This window comes from Sceloporus undulatus, chromosome 2, assembly GCF_019175285.1.
Source record: "Sceloporus undulatus isolate JIND9_A2432 ecotype Alabama chromosome 2, SceUnd_v1.1, whole genome shotgun sequence".
NCBI lineage: Eukaryota > Metazoa > Chordata > Lepidosauria > Squamata > Phrynosomatidae > Sceloporus > Sceloporus undulatus.
The window spans coordinates 68817370-68840939 of NC_056523.1; the positions used below are offsets into that span (position 1 = coordinate 68817370).

General features: G+C 38.4%; 1 protein-coding gene across 3 annotated transcripts in view; it reads right to left on the bottom strand.

The window, feature by feature from the left end:
• PRKCD (protein kinase C delta) overlaps nucleotides 1-23570 on the bottom strand; it is a 131519-nt gene that overhangs the window by 29432 nt on the left and 78517 nt on the right. For all 3 annotated transcript variants that reach the window (XM_042452297.1, XM_042452296.1, XM_042452298.1), the window contains 5 exons: nucleotides 18635-18771; nucleotides 15918-16117; nucleotides 14279-14339; nucleotides 2895-3051; nucleotides 137-168 (listed from right to left, as the gene is read on the bottom strand). In XM_042452297.1, coding sequence (XP_042308231.1) covers nucleotides 137-168; nucleotides 2895-3051; nucleotides 14279-14339; nucleotides 15918-16117; nucleotides 18635-18749 — 565 coding nt within the window. In that variant the 5' untranslated portion in view covers nucleotides 18750-18771. The remainder of the gene's footprint in view (nucleotides 1-136; nucleotides 169-2894; nucleotides 3052-14278; nucleotides 14340-15917; nucleotides 16118-18634; nucleotides 18772-23570) is intronic.

The window sequence follows — 23570 nt, forward strand, 5'->3', positions numbered from 1 at the left end:
AAAATTGTAGACTTTGACAAATTTTATTAGCTGTTGCTCTAATGATAAAACAGTTCATACTAAATAAATAAATACATCAATTGGTTGCTCATGGACTACTGCATTCTAAATATAAAAGATGATATAGCCAACTTACGTCTACATTTGTATCCCTGTTTGTTCAGCCCCCTGTAAAAGAAAAATGGGAAATTATAAACAGACCTTACAGAACAAAAAGACTCCAACCTTCAGAGACACAGCTGCCTGCAGCCGCCTGTTTTTACCCTGGATGGAGACCGCACCAACCAAATGGCACGGCCTCTGCAAGGCATAAAAAGAACCTGCTACTAGCGGGTTCTTTCTGGGACGCACCCAGGGTGCAATTGGTGCCTTTGTGCACACTGATGACATACATGCAGTGTGGTGCTGTTTGGACCCCACACTGTGCGTACATCATCATGGCAGCTGCTGTGTGGATAAGCCATGATGGTGCCTGGACAGTGCGGTAGGGCTCAGGAGTGTGCAGATGCTCTGCTCTCTCAAGCCCTACTTTGGCCCCAGGTCTGTACCAGGCCACAGATAAATTTCTTAGCCTAAACTCTTTATTTTTACAACTGCTCTGACTCTAGTAAAATATTTGCTTTCCTACAGAAGGTACAATTCAGTTTTAAAATGATGTTAACATGGAAAGAGAACCAGTGTGGTGTAGTGGTTTGAGCACTGAGCTATGGGGCTGTCTGCATGGGCATAAAGAAGCAGTCTCACCCCAATTTTGAACCGTACATGTTTAAATGATGCATGTGGATAAAATGGAAGGAAACCAGGTCAACGTACACACCTGAGATAAATATGAGAGCAAAATAACCCCCAGTTTGCTCCAGTTCAAGCTTGAAAGTATGCAATATTACACCAATATACAGACTCTGCAACACCAGTATGGGCATGCAGGACGGCCCAGGTGGCTGGCAGAAGCGGTTCAGAGCATGTGCCCTGGGCTCAGGCAGATGCAGCCTCCAGCACCATTGCTAGCCATAGGTGTTTTGTTTTTGTTTTTTTGGTCACCTGCTTGCATGTCAAGTGCACAGGCACACGAGTGGTCAGTTGCACTAGCAACTCATTGCACTATATTAACTGGTCACAAAACCTATGAAGCCAAGTGATAACAAACATGGCAGATCACCAACAATACATTAATGAAGTAGCTGGTCCAACAGGGAGCCATGGGGTGAAGGGGGCATGTACAGGGACCCCTCCATGATCATGCTGTGTCACTTGGCACACCAATGCACCATACAGAAGGTAAATCACTTGTGCGACCCTGTGGTCAGGTACACAGCTGGTGGTGCAGTGTGTCCAATGGACTAGCAGCTAGGCAGGACAAGGAAGGCAATTGGTGACTGCTGGTGGTGCATCCACATTTGTGTGCATGCCTGTGGGGTGAAACAGAAAACAAAATTCTCCCTGAAAACCAGGAAGCCCTGGAGGTAAGCCAAATCTCCCTCTCCATCTGTTCAGCCCCTAAGACAACTTTGATGTTCAGAGTTATATTTGTACACTTTAGGGTCCTGTTTGGCTCTTTCATAGCTACCCTTATCAATCCTAGTCTTTTTCTAATTTCTTGACTAGAGTTGCTGTTTCTCTCAATATTTGATCATCCACTTATTTTTCAAAACCTGGACAATGTCACCAAACCAGAAGCAAGAGTAGCTTCATTTATATACAGCCTCATACCACCTAAGCAGACTCTAAGCGGTTTACAACTGTAAGCTAATTGCACCCAATAAGCTGGGTACTCATTTTAGCAACCTTGGAAGCATGCAAGCCTGAGTCAAACCTGAGCCCTGGCTGGTACCGAATTCACAACCTTATGGCTTGTGAGTGAATGGCTGCAGTACAGGCATTTAACCACTGCGCCACCAGGGCTCTATTTAAGCTAATCATTTCCTGGTTGTGTATGTGTGCGCTTTTATGTGTACAGTGGTATGATTAGACATTTAAAGACTATACCTTCCTAGGCCAGTTTTAAGTCTAAATAGTCTTTCAGAAATAAAACAGGTCTGGAACTTGTGGAATAGCCTTTAAATGCCAACTCACACAACCTGGAGACTTAGCAAAGATGGGAGAGTACAGTGCTCCCTCGGGTTACGAATTTAATTCGTTCCGCCGCTCCGTTCGTAACCCGAGTAATTTCGCAACCCGAAAAGGGCTTTCCGTTAGCGCTGGAAAGCCGCGCGTTTGAATTTCGCGCCGAAAAAAATTTCGTAACCCGAAAAAACATCGTAACCCGGAACAGTTTTTTCCAATCTAACTTTTTCGTAACCCGGAAATTTCGTAACGCGATCAATTCGTATCCCGGGGTACCAATGTATGGCCATTTTAGCTCCTTTTTTGGAAGAGGGCTGTGGGATAAACTGGGGAAAATGGAGTGTCATGTGTGACCCATGGACTTTACTTTGCCCATCACTGGAATAAAGCATCTATGGATGTGCTTTTTAAATTGTACCATTTTAGTTCTTTGTATTTTTAAAAAATGTACATTTGCTTTGTGTGCATTTTACTTCTCCAATGCATACCAGACTCAAAGATATGTAAATTTCTGAGGCAAGGTGAGATTTGCCCTACGAAAAGCCTTCACAGTAGAAAAACCAATACTGGAATTAGCAATAGTAATAGCAAGTATATTTCTATAACGCTTATCAGTGCACTTAAGCACTGCCCCCAACAAGCTGGGTACTCATTTTAACGACCTCAGGAGGATGCCTGGCTGAGTCAAGCTTGAGCCCCTGGCTGGTATTGAACTCACAACCTTGTGGTTTGTGAGTGAGTGGCTGCAGTACAGGCACTTGATGAATTCTTCAGCACTAGACCTACACCAGATAAGTACATAACTACATTGCTAGAACAGTTATTCTCACCAGACAAAATCTTTACAGACTGAGCAAAATGTAGGTTGCCCAAAGAAGGTGGCAATAAATTCATGGTTTTTGATGTAGTGGATCTTTGCCTGTTTGATTGCGCCTCTTCTGTTTATAGTCACCGTTCCCCCATCTTCCCGCATTGATTGCTTGCAGTCTAAAAGAAATAAAATTGAAGTTAAATTTGCTGAAAAAACTGTTTCACTTTTTCATAGTAATTTACATTTTAACAATTAGTTCTTAACTGAGTAATAAAATGCTACAAATATGCTTTTAAAAGCATGTACTTGTTCCTCTTTGCTCTTAAAGTGCTGCAGAAGTTATTTTAAGTTAGAAAGGAACCTAACTAGTCAAGCAAAACCTACCCATTGTGTGCAGCCTCTAAGCCAGATAGTAAATACCCAGCCAGAGATGCAGTACTGCAGAAGACACATGGTCCCTCAGTCTTCCTCTCCACTCACCATACTGGCTACAAAAGTTTGGAACACATATTATAGCACATAGTACATTAAGACCTGGCATGTTATTGAACAATATGCCCTTCATTATACAACCCATAATTTTATTCTCAGACACTTTATTCCAGGGATGATCTCCTAGAAAAACCAAAATGCTTCCTCACTTTATCGTTACATAAACTCTACCAGTTATAACAAAGTGACTGAGACCACCCATTATTAATACAAGAAACACTTTTCTTTTTTCTGCTTCAATACAAATGAAGTTTTTGTAGAAAGCCAAGGTTGTTATGAAGCTTATTTCTTTTTTTTTTAAAGACCTGAAATTGGATCATGAATGCACCATTTCTGGGTTGGTCTGTTCATTAAAAAAAAAAGTCTTAAAAGTGACAAAGGAGTTGTTACAACAGGCAATAGCCATGCCGCTAAATGGTTTCAGTCCAAACTATCTGAAAGACCATACCCTCCTATACAAGCTAGCACAAATTTTAAGATCTGCAGCTCTTTGTCATACTTGTATATAAATTCTCTATCCTATGGTTTACTCAGATATTGATTTTAATAGGTCTTACTCTCTTAGCAAGCATGCAGTTTTACAGGACAATATAATGCATTTTTACTCAGAAGCTAGTCCCACAATATTTATGCTAATAATGTACTTAGGACTACAGACTCAGATCTTTTAAAACCAAAGTAAAATAAAGCTTTTGTTCAAGAATATTTTCATGGATACTGTCAGGTACAAAGAAACTCAGAAGTCTGATGTTCTATTTTGTGCACAATTTCTGTTGCCATTTGCAAAATGTTTGTAGCTAACTGACATGATTAAAGCATTAAGTGGAGATCCAAAACAGCTCATTCTCCATCTAGGGGAGGGCAATGGCATCATGTGGCTGAGCAGAATATGAAAAGAAGGTGGTATTTTATCAACAAGCATGATGACTCTACTTCAGGTGGTATTAGTACAGGTTGAAGCTAGTAGGGAGAATTTCTCTGTAGGTTAAATATCAGAAATAGTTTCATTTTAAGCACCACTTCTATGGTAATATTTTAAGAGAGGGAAGAGAGAGTGAACCAAACACCCACAAAGGGCATGATCTGTGGTGGTTCCTGTTTTTCCATATTTTGAAATGCAAAAGAAAGGACATATTCACTGACTATTTCAAACCACTGGTCACTAGGACAACTCTCCCTTTCGATACACTTACTATATTAAATGTGATAATTCCTATTAGAAATAGCTGTAATTTTCACTGTTTTAACAATTAACAATTTTAAATGATTATTTAGTGATATTGAATAATATCAGCAACTGAACTGCTTATAACTGAACTGTAGGAAGGAACTACCGGACAGAAATTTCAGCTCTGAAATAAAGGACATGCCTGAGAAAAGAACACATGGCAATACTTTCTTCTGCCCTCTCCCACCCCCATCATCAGCCCTTTCTTCTTAGACCATGCACAATTCCTCAGTTACAGTGCCTAATTTATCAGTTTTTGTCACGCTTAATGTGTTCTTTTAAGAAACAAAGTAAAAACTGATTGTTGGCAAGATCTTTCCTTTTCCGACTCTCTCTCTCACTTGTCCTGCACTCTTCACTCTTATTTTCTTCTGTTGATTCTTCATGTAAAGTGTAAAGTTGGAAAGAATGTGTTTGGTTAATCTCATGTTTAAAAAGTATCAATATTTCAACACCATTTTACTCATCTTTAGTGTTTGCTCTCTTTCATAAAATGAATGGAATAACATCTGCTTTTTATGAACTTTGAGCCCTGGAGGAAAGAAGCAAGACACTAACCAGTTCATTCTCAGAGTGGAAAATTATGCACTACTTTCCCTAACCAGGCTTATCTCTCCAAGAACTGGGATCCCTCAAAGTACATGTTTCTCTGAAGTCAAGCAAATGCATATAGGACAAGTTTCAAAGTCTATTAAATTCTACATTATATCTCTCAGGGCATAAAATATGATTAGATAACGTGATGTCGAAGGCTTTCAAGCCAGCCTCTATAGTTTTTTGTGGGTTTTTGGGGTTATGTGGCCATGTTCAAGAAGCGTTTCTTCCTGACGTTTCACCAGCATCTGTGTCTGGCATCTTCAGAGAATAACACTTAGATAACACTCAGGGAGGGGGATCTTGGTTGGTAGACCTTGAGGATGTGTGTGCTTTTCTGCAATAACTGAGGCAATTCCTGCTAATCTCCAGTGTAGTCATGTTGTGATTCACTTCTCATCTCCACAGGGTTTTCCAACAAATCAACACAAAATGTTTCATGGGCTTGTAAGGGAAAGGACTGCTGATTGATTGTAAAAGAAGGGTGGGTAAGCCTTGGCTGGCACAGCAGGAAAGACTGGACTTACTGTAGCAACTCTACCCATAGTGGATGATAATGGTGGTGGAATCTGTATGCCTATGGTGATCCCTTCCCACATGTTAAAAGTAGGTGGTGGGTATGTTTTTTAATAATGCAGAATCATAGAAAGGGGTCTCATGGCCCATCAGGTTCAACTCCTTGCTTTATGCAGGATCACCAACAAGAGCATTCCCAGCCGGTAGCTGTCTAGTCTCTTTCTAAAGACACCCAAAGAAGGCGATTCCCACCACCTCTCTAGGCATTGCATTGTCAGACTGCCCTCACAAAAACACACAACAGCTACCATGAACAGCAATGTGATAGGGAGAGGTATCAGAGAATAAAAACAACAACAACAACCCACTAGCTTGTTAAGGCATTAAAAAAGCAAACATAAGCCATTGTCTCATCCAATCTCTCCTTAGTTTACAGCTTCCTCAGATCAAGGAATGGATCTTTAATTTTATTTGGTGGCAAAAACAGAAGCGGTTTAATATATCGGAAATGCTAAACATAATTTAAGCCTGGAACAGCACACGCACTCCAAGACATAGACACAAGCAACAACAAATGACAGAAGCACCCATGACTTTCAGCTCATGCATGATCAACTCTAGCCAGACAAAGGTAGGTGCTAGTTGTCCTTTCCCATAATACTGATTCAGAGAGAAACAGAGAATTAACTGCCTTTTCCCCCCAGAGGGATCAGAACCATAATATATGAGAGTGTCCTGCTTTTTATTTTAATAGAATAAAAAGTATTCTTGGGTGCTTTGCACCCCCACCCCGCATTTTCCTGTTCTTTTATTTTTACTTTTCTGTTCTCACAATTCTTCAAAAGTTATTGTCATTATTCCACCACTCCAAACAAATGTAAATAACCAATTTTGCTAACTTTTCTTTAGGAATGTTGTTGTTGTTGTGCACCTCCAAGTCATTTTTAACTTACAGCAACCTTATCACAGGTTTTTCGTTGGCAAGATCTGTTTTGGGGAGGGGGGGGAAACGACATGCTTTTTACCTTTCTCTGAGACTGAGAGAGTGAGTTTCCATGGTCCAGCAGGGAATCAAACCCAGTTCTCCAGAGTTGTAGTCCAACACTCAAACCACTCCATCAACTCTTAGTAAAGAAATAGGAATATAATACTGCTAATGGACTCTGAATCCAATGTTTCCAATTGACACATCTCCAAATGTGGAAGTGACTGTGTGATCTTTTTAGCACCAGGGAATGGAGAGTGGCCGCCTGTACTTGCTACTTCTATCTTTCCATTACGGTCCCACAAAGCAACTGCTTGCTGGTCCCAAGACAAGCATAAAAAAAATAAAGCTTATGAGTATATACAGCAGAAACTAAAGCAGTGTCTGGTCTAGTCTAGGAGCAGACAGACCAACCCAGATCATCCTTGAAACAAGAAAGATCTGAATGTGTAGCATATGGTGCCACACTTTTTAACAACAGCTACAGCTCTTGTTCAAACACAGTTCTGGATATGGCTTATAGTTCTTGAAACCAGAATTACTGTCAGTTTATAAAATACTTCTGAAAGGTTTCAGCTCTTTAAAAAAATGCATTGAAATTATGAATGATTTCAAAATAAACTGTTGCAATTTGAAGGGTCACCACAATTAGAACAAATTGTTAGCACTCAAACTGCTATAATAGTTGGTGAGGACAAAGAAGTAAAATTTAGAGGAGTATTATTGGATTATTGGGCTATTCTGTATTTTACAGAGCATTTCAAAGGTGTTTTTCACAATATTTCTTTATATTTTAAATGTTACACTACATATACTATATCCAAAACAGCAATTCCCAGTTAACACCACAGACCATCACTTCCACACTTTTAAATGAGCTATCTTGCTTGTGGCCACAATGGGAACCAAAAATGTTTGTTAAAAACAATTCTAGGAAGAAGACAAGAATAGGGAGCTGCATATAGCAAAACTGAATTCTGCAGTATGCCAAAACACATGCACACAAAATTAAAACAAAAAACAAAAAAACAAAAAAACAAAAAAACCACCACACCCTTACAATTTAAGGGATCACTGGGGAGGACATGCACCTAATTTAGACCTTAAAGACCTCCTGCAACTCAAGTAGAATATAGCATTTGTCCTCATGGAGTCAGGCAAGTAAAAAACAAACAAAAAAACAAACAAAAAAAAAACAAAAAAAAGAAAACACACACACACCCCACAGAATTAGGCTTCTGCATACAAATTACTTGCTGGCACAGTAAGTGGCTATCATATATTTCCCCTAATGCTCAGTCTCTCCACTGCATTGTTTTGAAAGATATACCTATCTGAATTCCAATATACACTTGTTGTTCCTGATCCAGCAAGAGTTTGCATAGAAGAATGTTTCTATCAGCAACCTTCTTAGTTGAATCCAGGCAAGGAAGCTTGCGGATGTGATGTACAAATGTAAGTGGAAAGAGAAAACTTCCATCATTCCCATCTCTACCCTTTACACGTCTCTTCTTCTTTTCAACAAGTTTTGGTGGGCCCACAAATAAAAGTTTAACAAAGAAAAAAGGGCCACTTTACACAATCTGTGGTGGTGTAGTTGTGCTTTTGCATTCAAGTGCACAGATGTTGCACACTATTTTGCAAATTCTGTCACTTAAAGCATCTGAAGAGAAAAGCACAACAAACAGCATGGAAAAAGCTAACCACAACTCTCAAAACTAGAAACATTAACATACACAATCAAGTTGTCTTTAAAAACAAAGGATGCAATCTTGTTCCAACTCTCTGAACGGTTCCCACTGAAATGAATAAATGCTGTGAATGAGCTGAGTAGAAATACTGCATTTCACATTTATCCCCATCACATGCAAATTTTTAAAATGTATTTCTTTAATTTATTGAATTTGTATCCCGCAATACATCCAAACTGGATTCACTGCTAGTGGCTGATACTGGAATTATTTCTTGTGTGCTCATAATGGTGTGTTTTTATTAATTTAGCTAGAAGTCAGTGTAATACTGTGGTCTGAGTGTTGGACTAGGACTCCAGGAGACCAAGGTTCAAATCCTAGCTCAGTCATGTAACCCCACTGGGTGAACTTGAGCAAGTGACACTTTCTCAGCCTCAAAGGAAGGCAAAGGCAAACCTTTTGCGAAGAAATCTGGCCAAGAAAACCATGTGATAGGTTTGCTTTAGGATCACTGTAAGGCAGAAATGATTTGAAGGCACACAATAAGGCAGCTGGACAGAAGTAGTCAAGACTGCAAGTATCAAAATAAATTTTGCACATGTACTTGCTAAACATTCTTCACAACATAAATACAGAGGAAGAATCCAATTTACATAATAAGCACCTTACTATCTATATGATCTTTTCCATGCTACCAAATTGCATGATAAATATCAAATTGCAACAGAAAATTCTAAAATACCAATCCTACGTTTTTTACAGAGAAAGTGATTGACCAACCCTTTCTTTTTGAAGCCGAAGTCAGGAGCATGGTAATTCCAGAAAGAAAGCTAGTCCAGCTGCCTCCAAAGTGGTTTAAGACAGAGGGAGACTCTCAGTGTTAAAATAAACCATGCACTAGGTACTAAGGTCTGTGACTGGATAAGGTAAATATCTTGATTCAAATAAACAAAGACATTGGCAACTAGAACAGTGTGCTGTTTATAAGTATCGTCCATTATCACAGAAAAATGGAAGATGCATTCATGGGGATGTCAATCCTCATGTGCCACTGCCTTTGAATTTTTAAAAAATTAATAAAGGAGAAGATATATTAATGTTATTGCTGATCATCTTGGAGGGTTTGTTTTTGGCAGACGAAGTCACCAGAACCAAAGTTCAATAGCCAATAAAGTCAAGTGGGCTTTACCCAGTTTCTGCAGGGAGTATTTTCAAATGGGATGTAAGTTAGACACCAGGCCCTGAGAAGATAATATACCAGCCTGAAATGACATGTGGTATCTCACTATTATGTTTCATAATTTGATTACACAGGTCCTAAGACTTTTAGGTCAAATGTAACTCAAAACATTTTTTTGCTGGGAAGTTAAACTCAAGAGTATTTTCCTGACTTTATTGTATGAAAAATTAGCTTTTTCATTTCATAAAAAACACCAGGTTTATTTTACTTCACACGGAACACCATAAAGTTGTAACTCATATTTATATAAATGATAGTAACTCATAACAATCATGGCTCACCAAAACCTGACAGGCATAGTCAGAAAAGCACTGTAGAAAATCATTGTTTTTTTCATATAACACATTAATAATTTAGATATAATAATAATTAATAATAATTTGTTTTATTTATATACCGCTATTCCAAAGATCATAGTGGTGAACAGCAAGTAAGCTAATTAGCAAGTAAGCTAATTGCCCCCAACAGTCTGGGTACTCATTTTAGTGACCTCGGAAGGATGCAAGCCTGAGTCGAGCTTGGGCCCTTTTGCTGGTCTTGAACTCGCAACCTTGTGGTTTCGAGTGAATGGCTGCAGTACAGGCATTTAACCACTGCGCCACCAGGTATATCTTGTAAACCTCAGGCAATAAAAAATAAAACAGAACAAAGCAATCACATTACATGCCACTGGAAAAGCAAATATTTGATTCTGCAGTTCTCTTCTATAAATCATGCCATTTTTACAATGAAAATGCACTCATCATAATATTGCCATTCTTTAAAAAAAAATTACAACATCTAATAATAATTTTACACAACTGTATACTAATTAACTTAAACCATTTCAAAACTAACATAACCATGAAGTGATACAAATACTGTATAATGTAGTACCAAGATAGTACAGGGAAGTTTTAGGTGCTCCCCAAAGAGTTCCAGGTTCACATATAGGCCCTATACAGACCAGCAGAAAGCGCTGGCTTACGGACAGAGTCAGGGTGTAGCGTCCTGACACTGGATGCCCTAACTCTGCCCTCATGGCACATGATGCAGCATCGAAGGGGCGTCATAAAGCTGCGCACCACAGATATGGCACCCCTTGGAGGGTGCAAAAAGGAGCCGCTTTTTGTGGCTTCTTTTTTGTGCTTTGCAGAGGTTGGGTTGGGGCCACGGTGTGAGGTTGCCTGATCGTGCCAGGAAAGGGGTGGCTGCATGCCACCCCTTAGGGGCAAAGCCCCATAATTATTTAAAAGAGACTTTAAACATGATGGTTAGATCCCATGGGTAGAAGCTTGTCAATGCACTACAATGAAAAACATCATGAAGTGTTTGCAGCCAATTACTCTCTCTGAAACAGAATAAGGTCCTTCATTTACAAGAGGCTGTGTAGTCTAGAGCTAGGTGTCAAAGAAGAATCCATAGACCCGAGTCCTATATAAGATGCATGGCAAACTAAATTAGGAATGCCATACTAGCAAGATTTCCTTATTCTTCTAGCTATTCCTATGTTTGTAGAAAAGCATTTACATATTCTTCTAGCTACATTTTCCTGTACTTATCACCCCTTTTTGGTTACAGCATTTATCTAATTATTCTAACTGATTAAAAAATTTCAAGGAAATAAAAAGTTGTCCCAACTAATCATAAAAGTACTTAAAAGTGCATTAGGTGGTAATCTAGTCGAAATTTGCCAAACTGTAATGATTATTTAGTGGTGAAACATCCCTTCTTCTTTTTCTGGGTTAAGAGAATATCAGTTTCATCAGTCTGGGCATATCTGATTATTATTATTTTGCTAATGTTGATCCAGACCTCTATCTTAATTCTTCACATTAATTCTGCACATCCTGGATTCTGCAAGACCTAGCACAGCCCCAGAAGCATACAAAAGGAAAGAAAGCAGCGGAAAGGTCCAAACTCTGTACAACGTCTGAGGAAATCAGAGCCGATGATTGTGGGTCAAAGTGACTTCTTTTCCTGAAGAAAAACCACTGGCTGCCAGTGTATGCCCTTGTAACTTGTTGATAATAGGAACAATTTGATAAGAGGCTGGAGCAAATCTGTGGTATGGGCGGGGGGGGGGGATGAATCTGTAACACTCTTGGAGATGATCCAATGCACTTATGGAACAATGGGTAAACAATGTCAGAGTGGCACACTGCCCCATAATGAAACATTCCCCTAGAAAGTTTCTCGCAGCACATGAGGCATGGAACAATCTCTTCACCAGACCATCTTCAAACAGAAGAGGGATGCTACCTGTCTATTCACAACCCTATTTCCAATTCTGCTCTGTTTCAGTTTCTAGTTTCCATGATAAGCATGAATCCATAGTCCTTGCCTTTGGTTCAGCATGACCCACTGGGGTGTAAATTTAGAATGAGAATAATAGTCAGTGCCTGGAGCATGGTGTAGTGGTTTGAGTGTTGCAACTTGACTCTGGAGACCAGGGTTGAATCCCCACTCAACTACAGAAACCCACTAGGTAACCTTGGGCAAATCACACTCTCTCAGCCTCAGACAGAGGCAAAGGTACCCCCCCGCCAAACAAATCTTGTCAAGAAAATTCCATGATAGGGTCACCTTTGGGTTATCGTAACACAGAAATGACTTGAAAGCACACAACAGCAACAAGTTATAGATACAGGCACAGACACTGCAGAAGCAGACAACTGGAACCACTGCATTTCAAGCTATACTTCCATGTAACAAGTGAATAATTCCTAACCCTAAAATAGAGGTGGAGGTTAGGGGGTAGCAGTTGGGTGACAGCTCCTAGTATTCCTTACCGTCAGCTACACTGGCTTGGGCTAATGTCTCTTACAGTCCAATGACACCTGAAAGGACATTTGATTCCTATTGTTGGCCTAAATCCAATTGTTGATTCTGTGCAGCTGTCATTGCTACATGCAGACAAATCACTAAGGACTAGAATTACTGTTAAAAGTTGGAGATGGGATGCTAGAAGATAGGTCCCTCCATCTTGGAGTGAGGTACTATCTGTCTATATGCATATCTGTGTTTTAACTGATTTTATGTATTTGTAAGTTTGCTTTTACTGGTTAATATTAATATAATTTTGAGATACTTTGGTCAATGACCGTAAATAAAATTAGAGTAAATAATTAGAGCAGTCAATTTAATCCCCCCGTTCTGGAGGGATTTCCAGAACGGATCCCTCGCATAAGGGAAGGGTGGACTGTACAAGTGGGTTCAGATGACCTTGGATACCTTTAAGAAATGCATGAAGGAGTGACATGGGCCAAACCCACCATGCATGATGCCTACTGTCTGCATGCAGTCTGCTTTATATGAGTATGGGCTCTTCTTTGTATACAATGTATGCAACATCCTACGACATATGGTGATTCCTGACTATACTAGGATCCTATCTTGTGAACAGGATCTATATGTGTTCATGTAGGTATGCACATTAAATGTTTTCTCATGCATGTCAACCATGTCAGGAAGGGCATGGCAGCTAGACAACCAGCAATCAGCTACAGAGCTTGTATTCACACTTCTGCACCCCTATGATATATTTCCTGAATGCTCTCTCCTCACAAGAAACATACCTTGTTGCAAATACAGTTGGCCCTTCTTATACACGGATTTTTTATACACGGACTCAAGGATCCATGGTTTGAAAATGTTCAAAAAAGTATAAATTTCAAACATCAAACCTTTAGTTTCCATTTTTTATATAGGGCACCATTTTGCTATGTCATTATATTTAATGGGACTTGAGCATCCACGGATTTTGTTATCCACGGGAGATCTTGGAAGCAAACCCCAGCGTATAACAAGGGTCCACTGTATGTAGCATTTCCTGATACATAATTAAGATTGGGACTATCATATTTCAAAGTATGAAGAATGCCTCCCGTTTATTGTCTTTCTGTCAGTAAGTGAAGTCTTTTTTATTCCAACAGGCTTTTAAGAAAGCATTTTTTTTAACAAAAGGGCTTTTAAGAGAGTGCTGTACTATTTTTGTTTTAATTCTTTCTAAAGCATATATTTTAAATTGTTTTAATACTGTGAAGACTTTACTACTATTTTAGTGCTGACCTCTGTATGTTTTTAGTTATACAGTGGTGCCTCGGGTTACGAAATTAATTCGTAACGCGGCCGCTTTCGTAACCCGAAAAGCCTTCGTAAGCCGAATTGCCATAGGCGCTAATGGGGAAAAGCCGCGATTCCGTGCGAAAAAGCCGAAAAAAGCACCAAAAGTTTTTTCGTAACCCGAAAAAACATTCGTAACCCGAAACAATAATTCCCTATGGGATTTTTTCGTATCCCGAAAATTTCGTAACCTGGGTATTTCGTATCCCGAGGTACCACTGTATACTCAGCCCTCCATATCAATGAATTCTCTATCTATGAATTCAACCATGGCTTGAAATATTTTTTAATAAAAGAAATTCAAAAAGCATGTGTTGATTTTGACATTTTATATAAGGGACACCATTTAATATGCTATATAAAATGATACTTGACCATCCATGGACTGTGATAGCCAAGGCACCAGGGGATACCAAGGGCCCATGTATTTTACCTGAGCTACCTTGAGCCCCAGTTTTGAGGAAAATGTAGTGTATAAATAAAGTTAAAGAGGAGGTGTACTAATCCTTTTATAATATATTTTATGTTAATTAAAAGAAAACTCTCTCCTTACCGCTATCTTCAAGAAAATATTGTACAGCCATCAATACTTTCCCTTGAGGTTGTAAATCCAGCTAAAAAGAGACAAACAAATGGATTAAATGTCAATTACCTGAAACTTTACAATAATCTCTCTACACAGAATTAAACACATCATAGGTATGAGATACATGGGTCACAGTTAAAATGTGCCTTTCCTCCACCAGACTATTTCACAAAGACAACAGTGCTGATAGTCTGAGTTTCCTAAGCAGGACTGATATGAATTTATACATAAGATGGTGACTAAAAGTATAAACACTTCACAAACAATATGGTTACAGAGGTTACATATCTTTTGTATGAATCCAAGCGTAATTGTTTGTCATTCTTTGCCACAAAGAACTTATCCAAATTAATGAGACGATTTGAACTCGAAATCCAATCCAGTCCCTCTACTTTCTCTGCTACAGCACTGTTTCTTTTTGAATGCCTAGGTTGGAAAATGATGGTGGCAGTAGTTCTTTGGTGCTTCTTTTCAAAGGACCACTGAGAGGAATTGAGCTCTGAAGGACTTGAATAAGAAATTTGCATATGTTTCTGAGTTAAAATCAGATAAAATTATCACATTAAAGTTAAAGGCTATAATCACTGTAAACATAGTCACAATTTGCTTTGCTTTGTCTTTTCATCCTTTTTGATGTGTGTGTGTTATCTTGGCCCTGCCTGTGACTGGTCTCTCCCACACATTGCACATCCATGATGTACCATAGTACATCATCCATCCAGCCTTTAGGGTCAGCACAGCATTATCTGCCAGAATTTTGCAACTTCACTGGCATTGTTTTCCTTTGCTTTGTCCTCTATATTTTTTGGTATATACCCCTATGTTTAAACTCAATGTATCCACAAGTGATATAAAAACCATACTTTTGGCCCCAGAACATACCCTGGACTTGTACATGAGCTCAACTTATTACTGACTATATATGCTATGTATCAACTATGGATTAAACAGGCTATTTCTAATAGACATTTTAGAAAGCCAACCTCAAGACAGTTATCTTCTATTTATATACTATTTTACTTTAATAAATATCAGTACCTTGTGGTCTGAATAAACACAGACTTTAACATCCATGTTAAAGACAGGGCTGCACTATTAAAGGTAATAAAACAGTAGCTTGGATGGCAGAACTTTATTCCTTGAAGCTAAATGAATGTAAATAACAACAGTTCATTTCATTTTTACTTATTATTTAAAAGTATTTTACCTTTTACTTATTTATTAAAAAAGCATTTTACCTTTTAATGCCCCAAAATTCACAAGAGGTCTCACAATACAATCCCAAATGAAAAATTATCATATGTTAAAAAGACATATAATGCACAAAATTTCAACAAACTGTTCAACCATCACTGTCTGCTGAAAATCTAGGCAAAAAGTTAAAAGCATTTTAATCTGGGTTCCTCAGTTTAGTGATATAGGATTCAGACAGACCTCTCTACTGAGCAAAATCCATAAAAGGGGCATAAACAAAGACAAGGCTCAATCTCTGATCATCTCTAAAGACTGAAGACAATCCTAAAAACTGAGCAGGTTCATAAACTCCTTTAGATATCCTGATTGTATACTATATGAGGCATGATTAATTTCATGACATCATACTCACCCAGAATTCTGCTTTCCCGTTGCCCTTTTTACATCTTTCAGCCAAAACAGATACACCTACAGTCACCTCAGATACTGGCTCTTCTGCTGCCTTCATTAGAACAATCTGAATCACACGCCCTTCATAGATGTGGGCATCAAAAGAAGATTTCCAATCTGGGTACATGGTAGGCTTCTTCTGAATCAGTGTTTTGCCTCTCTCTGGAATTGGCACAAAAAGATAGGATTGACAAATTACCATGAACAATTACCATTCATTCATTATAGAAAGAACTGTTGTAACCAAGTGGTGACCTTCATTTAATTAAACCAAAGTCAAGAAATACTAACTCAACAATTTTGAGAAAATAGTACTGCTCATAAATCTAATTACCCAAATATATTTATTTATAGTAACAAACCATCCAATGTAAGAATGGTCAGTACACTTTTGGAAAGACATAGTCATGGGTAAGATTGCTTACCCCTTCTAAGAAAAATGTACATGTCTAATTTAGGTAAAAATCTTCACATTATCAGACCAAAGAGTAGCATGATCCAAGTTGAATGGAAACAGTAATTGATCCCTTAATATTCAGTAATGTTTTTGACATGGGATTTCAGTTCACAGTTAAGTTTCAGGTTGATGCTGTTTTGTTTGATGCATAGTTCTCAGAAAGATGAACTGTCCAAACAGTAGTAAAGAATAGCACCTCAGTTTGTCTTTATTAGGCAAGGCCTGCCAAAACCAACATTATAAATTAGATACTTGACAGTCTGATGTTAGTTTGCCAAATGAATTCCGCAAATGTTCATAAATAACCACCTGAGGATATTCCACAGAGTTCTGCTTTATTTCCTCTACTTCTGTCAAAAAGCTTTTACCTGGATACAGAGGCCCTCCGCTAAAAGCTGTTCAGAGCAGATGTTTCCCTTAATGAAAATCTCATTCTAGCCCCCCCTCCTTCCTTCTCTGTAAATCTATTTAATCTAGAGATCACAATAAATTATAATACACAATCATCAATAAGTAGGTGCTTCATCCATTCCTGGACAGGGACAATTGACAATTCATGCACTTCCCATTTAAATTACTGCAATACATGGAGCTGCCTTTGAAAAATGACATGGGTATTGTAGCTAGCACACCATGTGGCAACTAAGCTGTTGGTGGGAGCATCATTACAGAAGCCATAATCAAGTGATTTTAAGGAACTGCATTGTATGCCTATAATATGCTTTCAATCTCAGTTCCAAGAGGTTGATGATAACTTTCAAAGTCCTACATGGCTTGACCTCAACATTTTAGGGAGCAACTTTCTTTGTACACACGTGCACCTGCTTCAGCATTAAGGTCTGGTGGGAAGGGGGCTCTCTTTGATGCTTCATCACTGGAAGACCACAGAGAGACCCAGGAGATAGTTTTCTCAGCTGTAGCAGGCTGGTTGTGCAATTCCCTCTTTGGAGGCCTGGTTGCTGCTGATATTGCTTTTATTTCAGCACCAACCTGAAACCTGGCTGTTCAACCAAGTACTTAAGGTCTACTTAAAGAGTCCTGGTGGTGCAATGGTTAAATGCCAACACTGCATCCACTTGCTCACAAACCACAAGATTGAGAGTTTAATCCCAGCCAGGGGCTCAGGGTCGACTCAGCCTGCCATTCTTCCAACGTGAATGAGTACCCAATTTATTGGAGGAAATTAGCTTACAGTTGTAAATCGCGTAGACTGCTTAGTGCAGTATAAAGTGGTATATAAATGATGCTGCTATTGCTATTGCTAATGAGTTCATGGCTTATTTTTCCACCTCCATCAGTCTGAGTCGTCTTTTTTGAGGGTTTTCTAACAGTGTTTTAAAATGATTTCAAGAAATTTTATTGATTGTATCCTGAAACCTGTTTAATAAGACAAGTTAGACTTACTGAAATAAATTAATGGATAAATAATTTATCCATTCTCTTGTTACATTTTAAGAGGTGTCATAGACTAATACTTTCATTGCTTAATGATTACATCTTAACATTTTTCATGTTAAGCTTCTGATTTAAAACAAAGCAATAAGATTAAAAAAAAGGATAATCAGAATGGCTGATATAGTGGTGGTAAGATATGTGTGTGCGTATATTACTTACCCTTCTTACCCTACATAAGGTTTGTAGAAGGGGTCCTATTACAGAACATCATAGTAGCAGACACTCATTTAAAACCTTGCAGATATACAAACTATGTATCTTTGGGCCCAAAGAGGCAGGCCAAAATAAAGCTGCCTTGTGTCACTTTGGAGGTATGCTGTTTAAATTATGCATGCGTCCGAAGAGGTCAGAAGCTGCGCCAAAGTTATGCTGCAGTCCTTAGGACTGGAGCATGGCTTTGGCGCGCCTTCCAGCCTCTTAGGACGTATGCATTGTTTAAACAGCACACCTCCAAAGTGACATGAAGCAGCTTTATTTTGGCCTTTCTGTTCAGGCCCTTTCTTACAAATTTACATCCCTGCTTTAAAGCACTTTCTAGGTACAACCATCATCTTTGCATTTTCACCATTACCCAACCTCCAAACTATATGCTTTGAAATCCTGTGAATTAATATTTTGCCCACTTACTTGGAACATATCCCTATCCACTCAGGGATATTTATTTCCAAGATAACAAGAACAGGATCAGGCTGTCATCTTGCCAGTCCATTAAGACTATCTGAAAAGATCTCAACTCCATAAACAGAGTCAAATCATTTTTTTTTTACCTGTAGTCAAGGCCTCTTTCATTTTTATTGCACAGAAGGGCTGCAGTTGCTCTCCTTGATCCTGCACAGGCCCTATCTCAAAAGAATTGAATGATATCCGTAAAAAGGGAGCCATGGCTTACAGCACAACAGGGAACCTATAAAGAAAAGAATAAAAACAGTGAGAAGAGACAATTTAGAGTTAATTTGGAATTAAAGCTACCATGAGCACTACCCTTTACTATGAATTTTAGGACCAAATATCGTAGCTCTCTCCTGAAAACCTAGTTGCTTCATTCACTAGAAGCATATGTTGAGGGGAAAGCAAATTAGCATCTCTGCCTGCATCTGCTGCTGTGGACATACTGGTTCAATCCTTAAGGAATAAGCTCATGGACTGTAGCTTTCCTGCGCCTTTTATCCTGTTGAAACATGATTTAGGAGGATATTGGAGATCTTCAAGAAAGACATGGAATACAGCATGAAAAGCTTTGGAAGGATGGCAGTGCAAAGCTATAAACATCACCACTTTCCACTAGTTGCATTTGGATCAAAGCCATTATTTCTTTGGATGGCAGCCACAATTGGTATAACCTTTCCTGCTAATACTTTATAACCATTTCAGAGATTCACTCACCATTTATATCATCATGGCCAATATTACCCTGTTATGTTCAGTGTAACCATGTACCAACATAAAATAATGTTGCTGGGTCAGACCATAATGCCTACCTCCTGTATGATCACTGAAATGTCAACAGGAAGCTCAGAAGCAGGACTTGAGTCCAAAAGACTCCTCTCCTGTCCATGTTCCCCAGTAACTGGTATTGAGAGGCACACTATTTATAATAATTCATGTAACACACCACTATCATGACTATTAGCCAAACACAATCTTATCATCCATAACAAAACTCCTCCCTAAAAGATATCTAAGTCAGTGGCTGTCACTACATCTTGTGATAGGAAATACGTACTTACACAGTACATAGTAATTCTTCTAAGCATTTCCTTCTATTCTGGCTCATTGTCCATCTTGATAAGACTCTTAGCCTATCACTATTACATTACATCACACTGTAAGAAAGTGAACTTGTACAGTATTAGGTTCCTGCATTTTTTTAAATGCTCCATGTGTCAGCTTTCTAATTGATCTGGTCATCTGCACAGGGCTACATTTTCCTCTGCTCTAAACAAGAGCCCAATTAGCTCACTTGTTTTCATAATTTTATTTTTAGATAAATCACAACACCTACTTTCCCCTCTGATAACTTTATCTAGCAATGATGTTGTGAAATCTTTAATTTAATTATATTTCACCTTAAAAAAAAATAGAATCCGAGCTTGCTTGCATACAAACGTATCATGCAATAAATGCAATATACAATTACACAAAAACCAGGCACTACTAAGAGTATGAGCATGATCAGTTAAAATGTTTCCAATTTCATAATTTTCGTATTTCGTATTTTGTCAGTTATAGTAATTTAAATATTAAGGGACTAAAACATTTCACACCTAGAAAGAAAATCAAACTGGACTTCTCACAAGAGCTACCGAAATTATGGTCCAATATGACTATATGACTATATTATGGTCCAATATGACTATAATGAGGGAGGAGGACTACTTTAAAAAGGAGTTTTTAAAAAAAATGATTACAAAAGGAAATGAGATTTCCCATGCAGTTTATTATATTGACAAGGCCCCCTACTTACATCAATACAAACTACACCATTTGAGCCAACACTATGGCCTACATTTCAAAATCTTTTGAAAAATGAGACAACACTTTATCCTGATTGACTCATTATTCATCTACATATTTGCCTGGGTAATAACAAGCCAAATATTATTTTTTCCTTATGGAATATGTATTCATTTGCAGAGAAGCAGCTGGATTCAGTATATTCCTCTACAACCTAGCAGCTTTCACCCTGTTTAAACAGACACACATACACATACACGCAAAATATAGGAAGGCCCATTCATCAAACAAACCATGTCAGGATTCTTTCCCTGACCTATTTTCATTTTTTCCTTTTCTTTTTTATTCAGACCCTGAAGCATATGGCACAATTTACCAGACTGAATAACCTATTCCTCATTCACCACTGCCCATGCTACGTTTGCAATTACACAAATGTCGTAACCAATAAGAAGATTATAAAGAAGGAGAGATCTCATCTCTGTCCTTGCCTGTGGTTATGAACCCTTGGGGTGGTTTTGCCAATACAACACAAGAATTAATGCAGAAGGGTAACCCTTACTATACTGAAACAACTTTCATTTAATATGAAGTCGAAGGCTTTCATGGCCGGCATCCACATTTTTTTGTGGGTTTTTTGGGCTATGTGGCCATGTTCTAGAAGAGTTTATTCATAGAACATGGCCACATAGCCCAAAAAAACCCACAAAAAACTATAACTTTCATTTAGTTTTTCTTACACCACATTGCAAATATTTGTACCTTTCATTTGGCCTGCTTTAGCAACTTCACAAAGCAATAGCAATAGCAAGTACACTTCTATACTGCTTATCAGTGCACTTAAGCACTGCCTAAGCAGTTTATAATATGTAGACTAATTGCCCCCAACAAGCTGGGTATTCATTTTAGCAGCCTCAGAAGGATGCCAGGCTAAGTTGGCCCTGAGCACCCGGCTGGTATTGAGCTCACAACCTTGTTGTTGTGAGTGAATGGCTGCAGTATAGGCATTTAACCACTGCGCCATCAGGCCTCAAACATACCCTCAAGTACCTCTCTATTAACAAAGCCATTATTATGAATACATTCTGTATTTCATAGTCTTCTTGGAGACCAGCAGAAAATAAAAATCTCAATTGTCAGTAGGTGGCACTCTTACCAATGAATCAGTAATAGATCATTAGAAGTTACAATACTATGCATTTTGTGTCTTTTATTTGCTTTTTAAAATCTACAAAGTTTTCATTTCTTTCATGATCACAGTCATAGCTCCGATCACTACATCATTCAGTACAAAGTGTCCTCTTTGATTTAAGCTACCTTAAAGCATCTGCATTTTGTTATGGTCTATAATGTTCTCGTACAATATTACTGAGGCAGTCAATTTATTTCATGGACTTTAACTTAACCAAGAACACTGACAGCCAACTATTTTAAAGAAATACATCGTTTTAAATAAGCAATTGACCTGTTCAACTGTTTACTGCATGTTTATACATTTTGACAGTAGTGCCAAGCTGACCATGATATATGATGACGTCAAGACAGTCAGTATTAATGATTTTCCTCAGATAAAGTCTAGGGGGAATCTTGAATCAACAAGGCAGAGGCTGTAGTCTGTTTGCTTTTATATATTTAAAGTAGGCTTTATACAGCTATATCATCACAATGAGGTAAACTTTCATCACGCATATTCTTCAATGAATTTTCTATTCTTTGTTTTTCCAACTTCTAAGATTCTTCTTCTGTGTTGTAGAATTGAGACCATTTACATATAATGAACAGGTGAAATACATGTAGAATGATATAAGACAGATACATTTCTAAGTATGTTGCCATGTGATTTGAGCAGAGGGCAAACAAAGTAGTCAAAACACTGCTTTGGTCATTGGCTGTGAATAACCCATACACCTGCGGTCCCAAAGCTATTATTTCTTCATTTTTCTCACCATTACTTTTTGTAGCCTTTCTATATATGGTAGAGTGAGCAGTTTTTGTCTTACTCATATGACTTTCTCTAACATTTCCCCCATTTCTTACAAAGTCTCTCCAAGGTTTGTCATTTTTCTGTGTTGTTTTACCATAACAGCATGCTATGTCTTGCAATGCCTTCCCATCTCTCAATTGGCAACACATCTCCATATCAATCTCACTTGTGGTTTTAGGCATGCTATCTCCTGATTCTTTTGACAATTTACATTGTTCTGGATTTGTTGGATTCATGGCTACCTTATGGATGGAACAAAAAATGTGCTAAGTCTGGGCTGAAGGGGAGAGTAACTGTGGTGGGATAGTAGAAACAAGGAAGTCACAAACAAATCAAACAACAACTCATCAAGAATGGCACTTCTTTGGAGTTTGAAAGTATGTGTGTTTCTGGCTCACTATCAGCACTGCATGGAAAGAGAAACTTCAGAAAAGTAGCAGAGATTGACTTTGCTTAGGTACAGATTTCTGACTATGTTCTTGGGCATATGGATTAACTATTTCAATTAATCCAAAATAGCAGTGAAGTCTGTGAAACATGCATTTGCCTGTGTGTATCACCTCACATCCTTTCACAAACAGAATTAAGTTTCTGATGTATGGTGATCCTAAGGCAAACCTATCACGGGGGTTTCTTGGCAAGTTTCTTCATAGAGGTTTTGCCATTGCTGTCCTCTAAAACTGAGAGTATGTGACTTGCCAAAAGTCACCCAGTGGGTTTCCATGGCCAAACTGGGATTCAAACCCTGTTCTCCATAGTCATAGTCCAACACTGGCTCTGAATATGTATTTCAATTCAAGGTATGCAACTGAAAAAACTGTGATAAAAGAATACATGGATGGTCTAAATATGGGAAAGAAAACCCCAGTAGAATGCTTACATTATAATTCTTTCCCTAGTGGCACAGAAAAACATAGCACTTGACACTTTACAAAGGAACTAGAAACAAGCATGTATGAGTCAGGTGTCTTACACAAATGAAAATTTTGCATGAAGTATGTAAAATGTATGCAGAACAGGCAGATACTTATGAATATAGCCACGTGTGCATAAAATAGGTGCATAAACCAGGGTCCCAGAATTGGTAATGAGACAAGTTCATACAGTGCTACAGAATATGCAAATCGCCTCCAAGGAGAGATTATATTATATGGTACAGTGAGCAGTTCCTCTCCCCCCACTTCCCACCATAGCAATATACAGCTACAACTTGCTTGATGGAAGAAAATACTCTTCACCACCTAGCAGAAAAGAGGAGAGTAGTT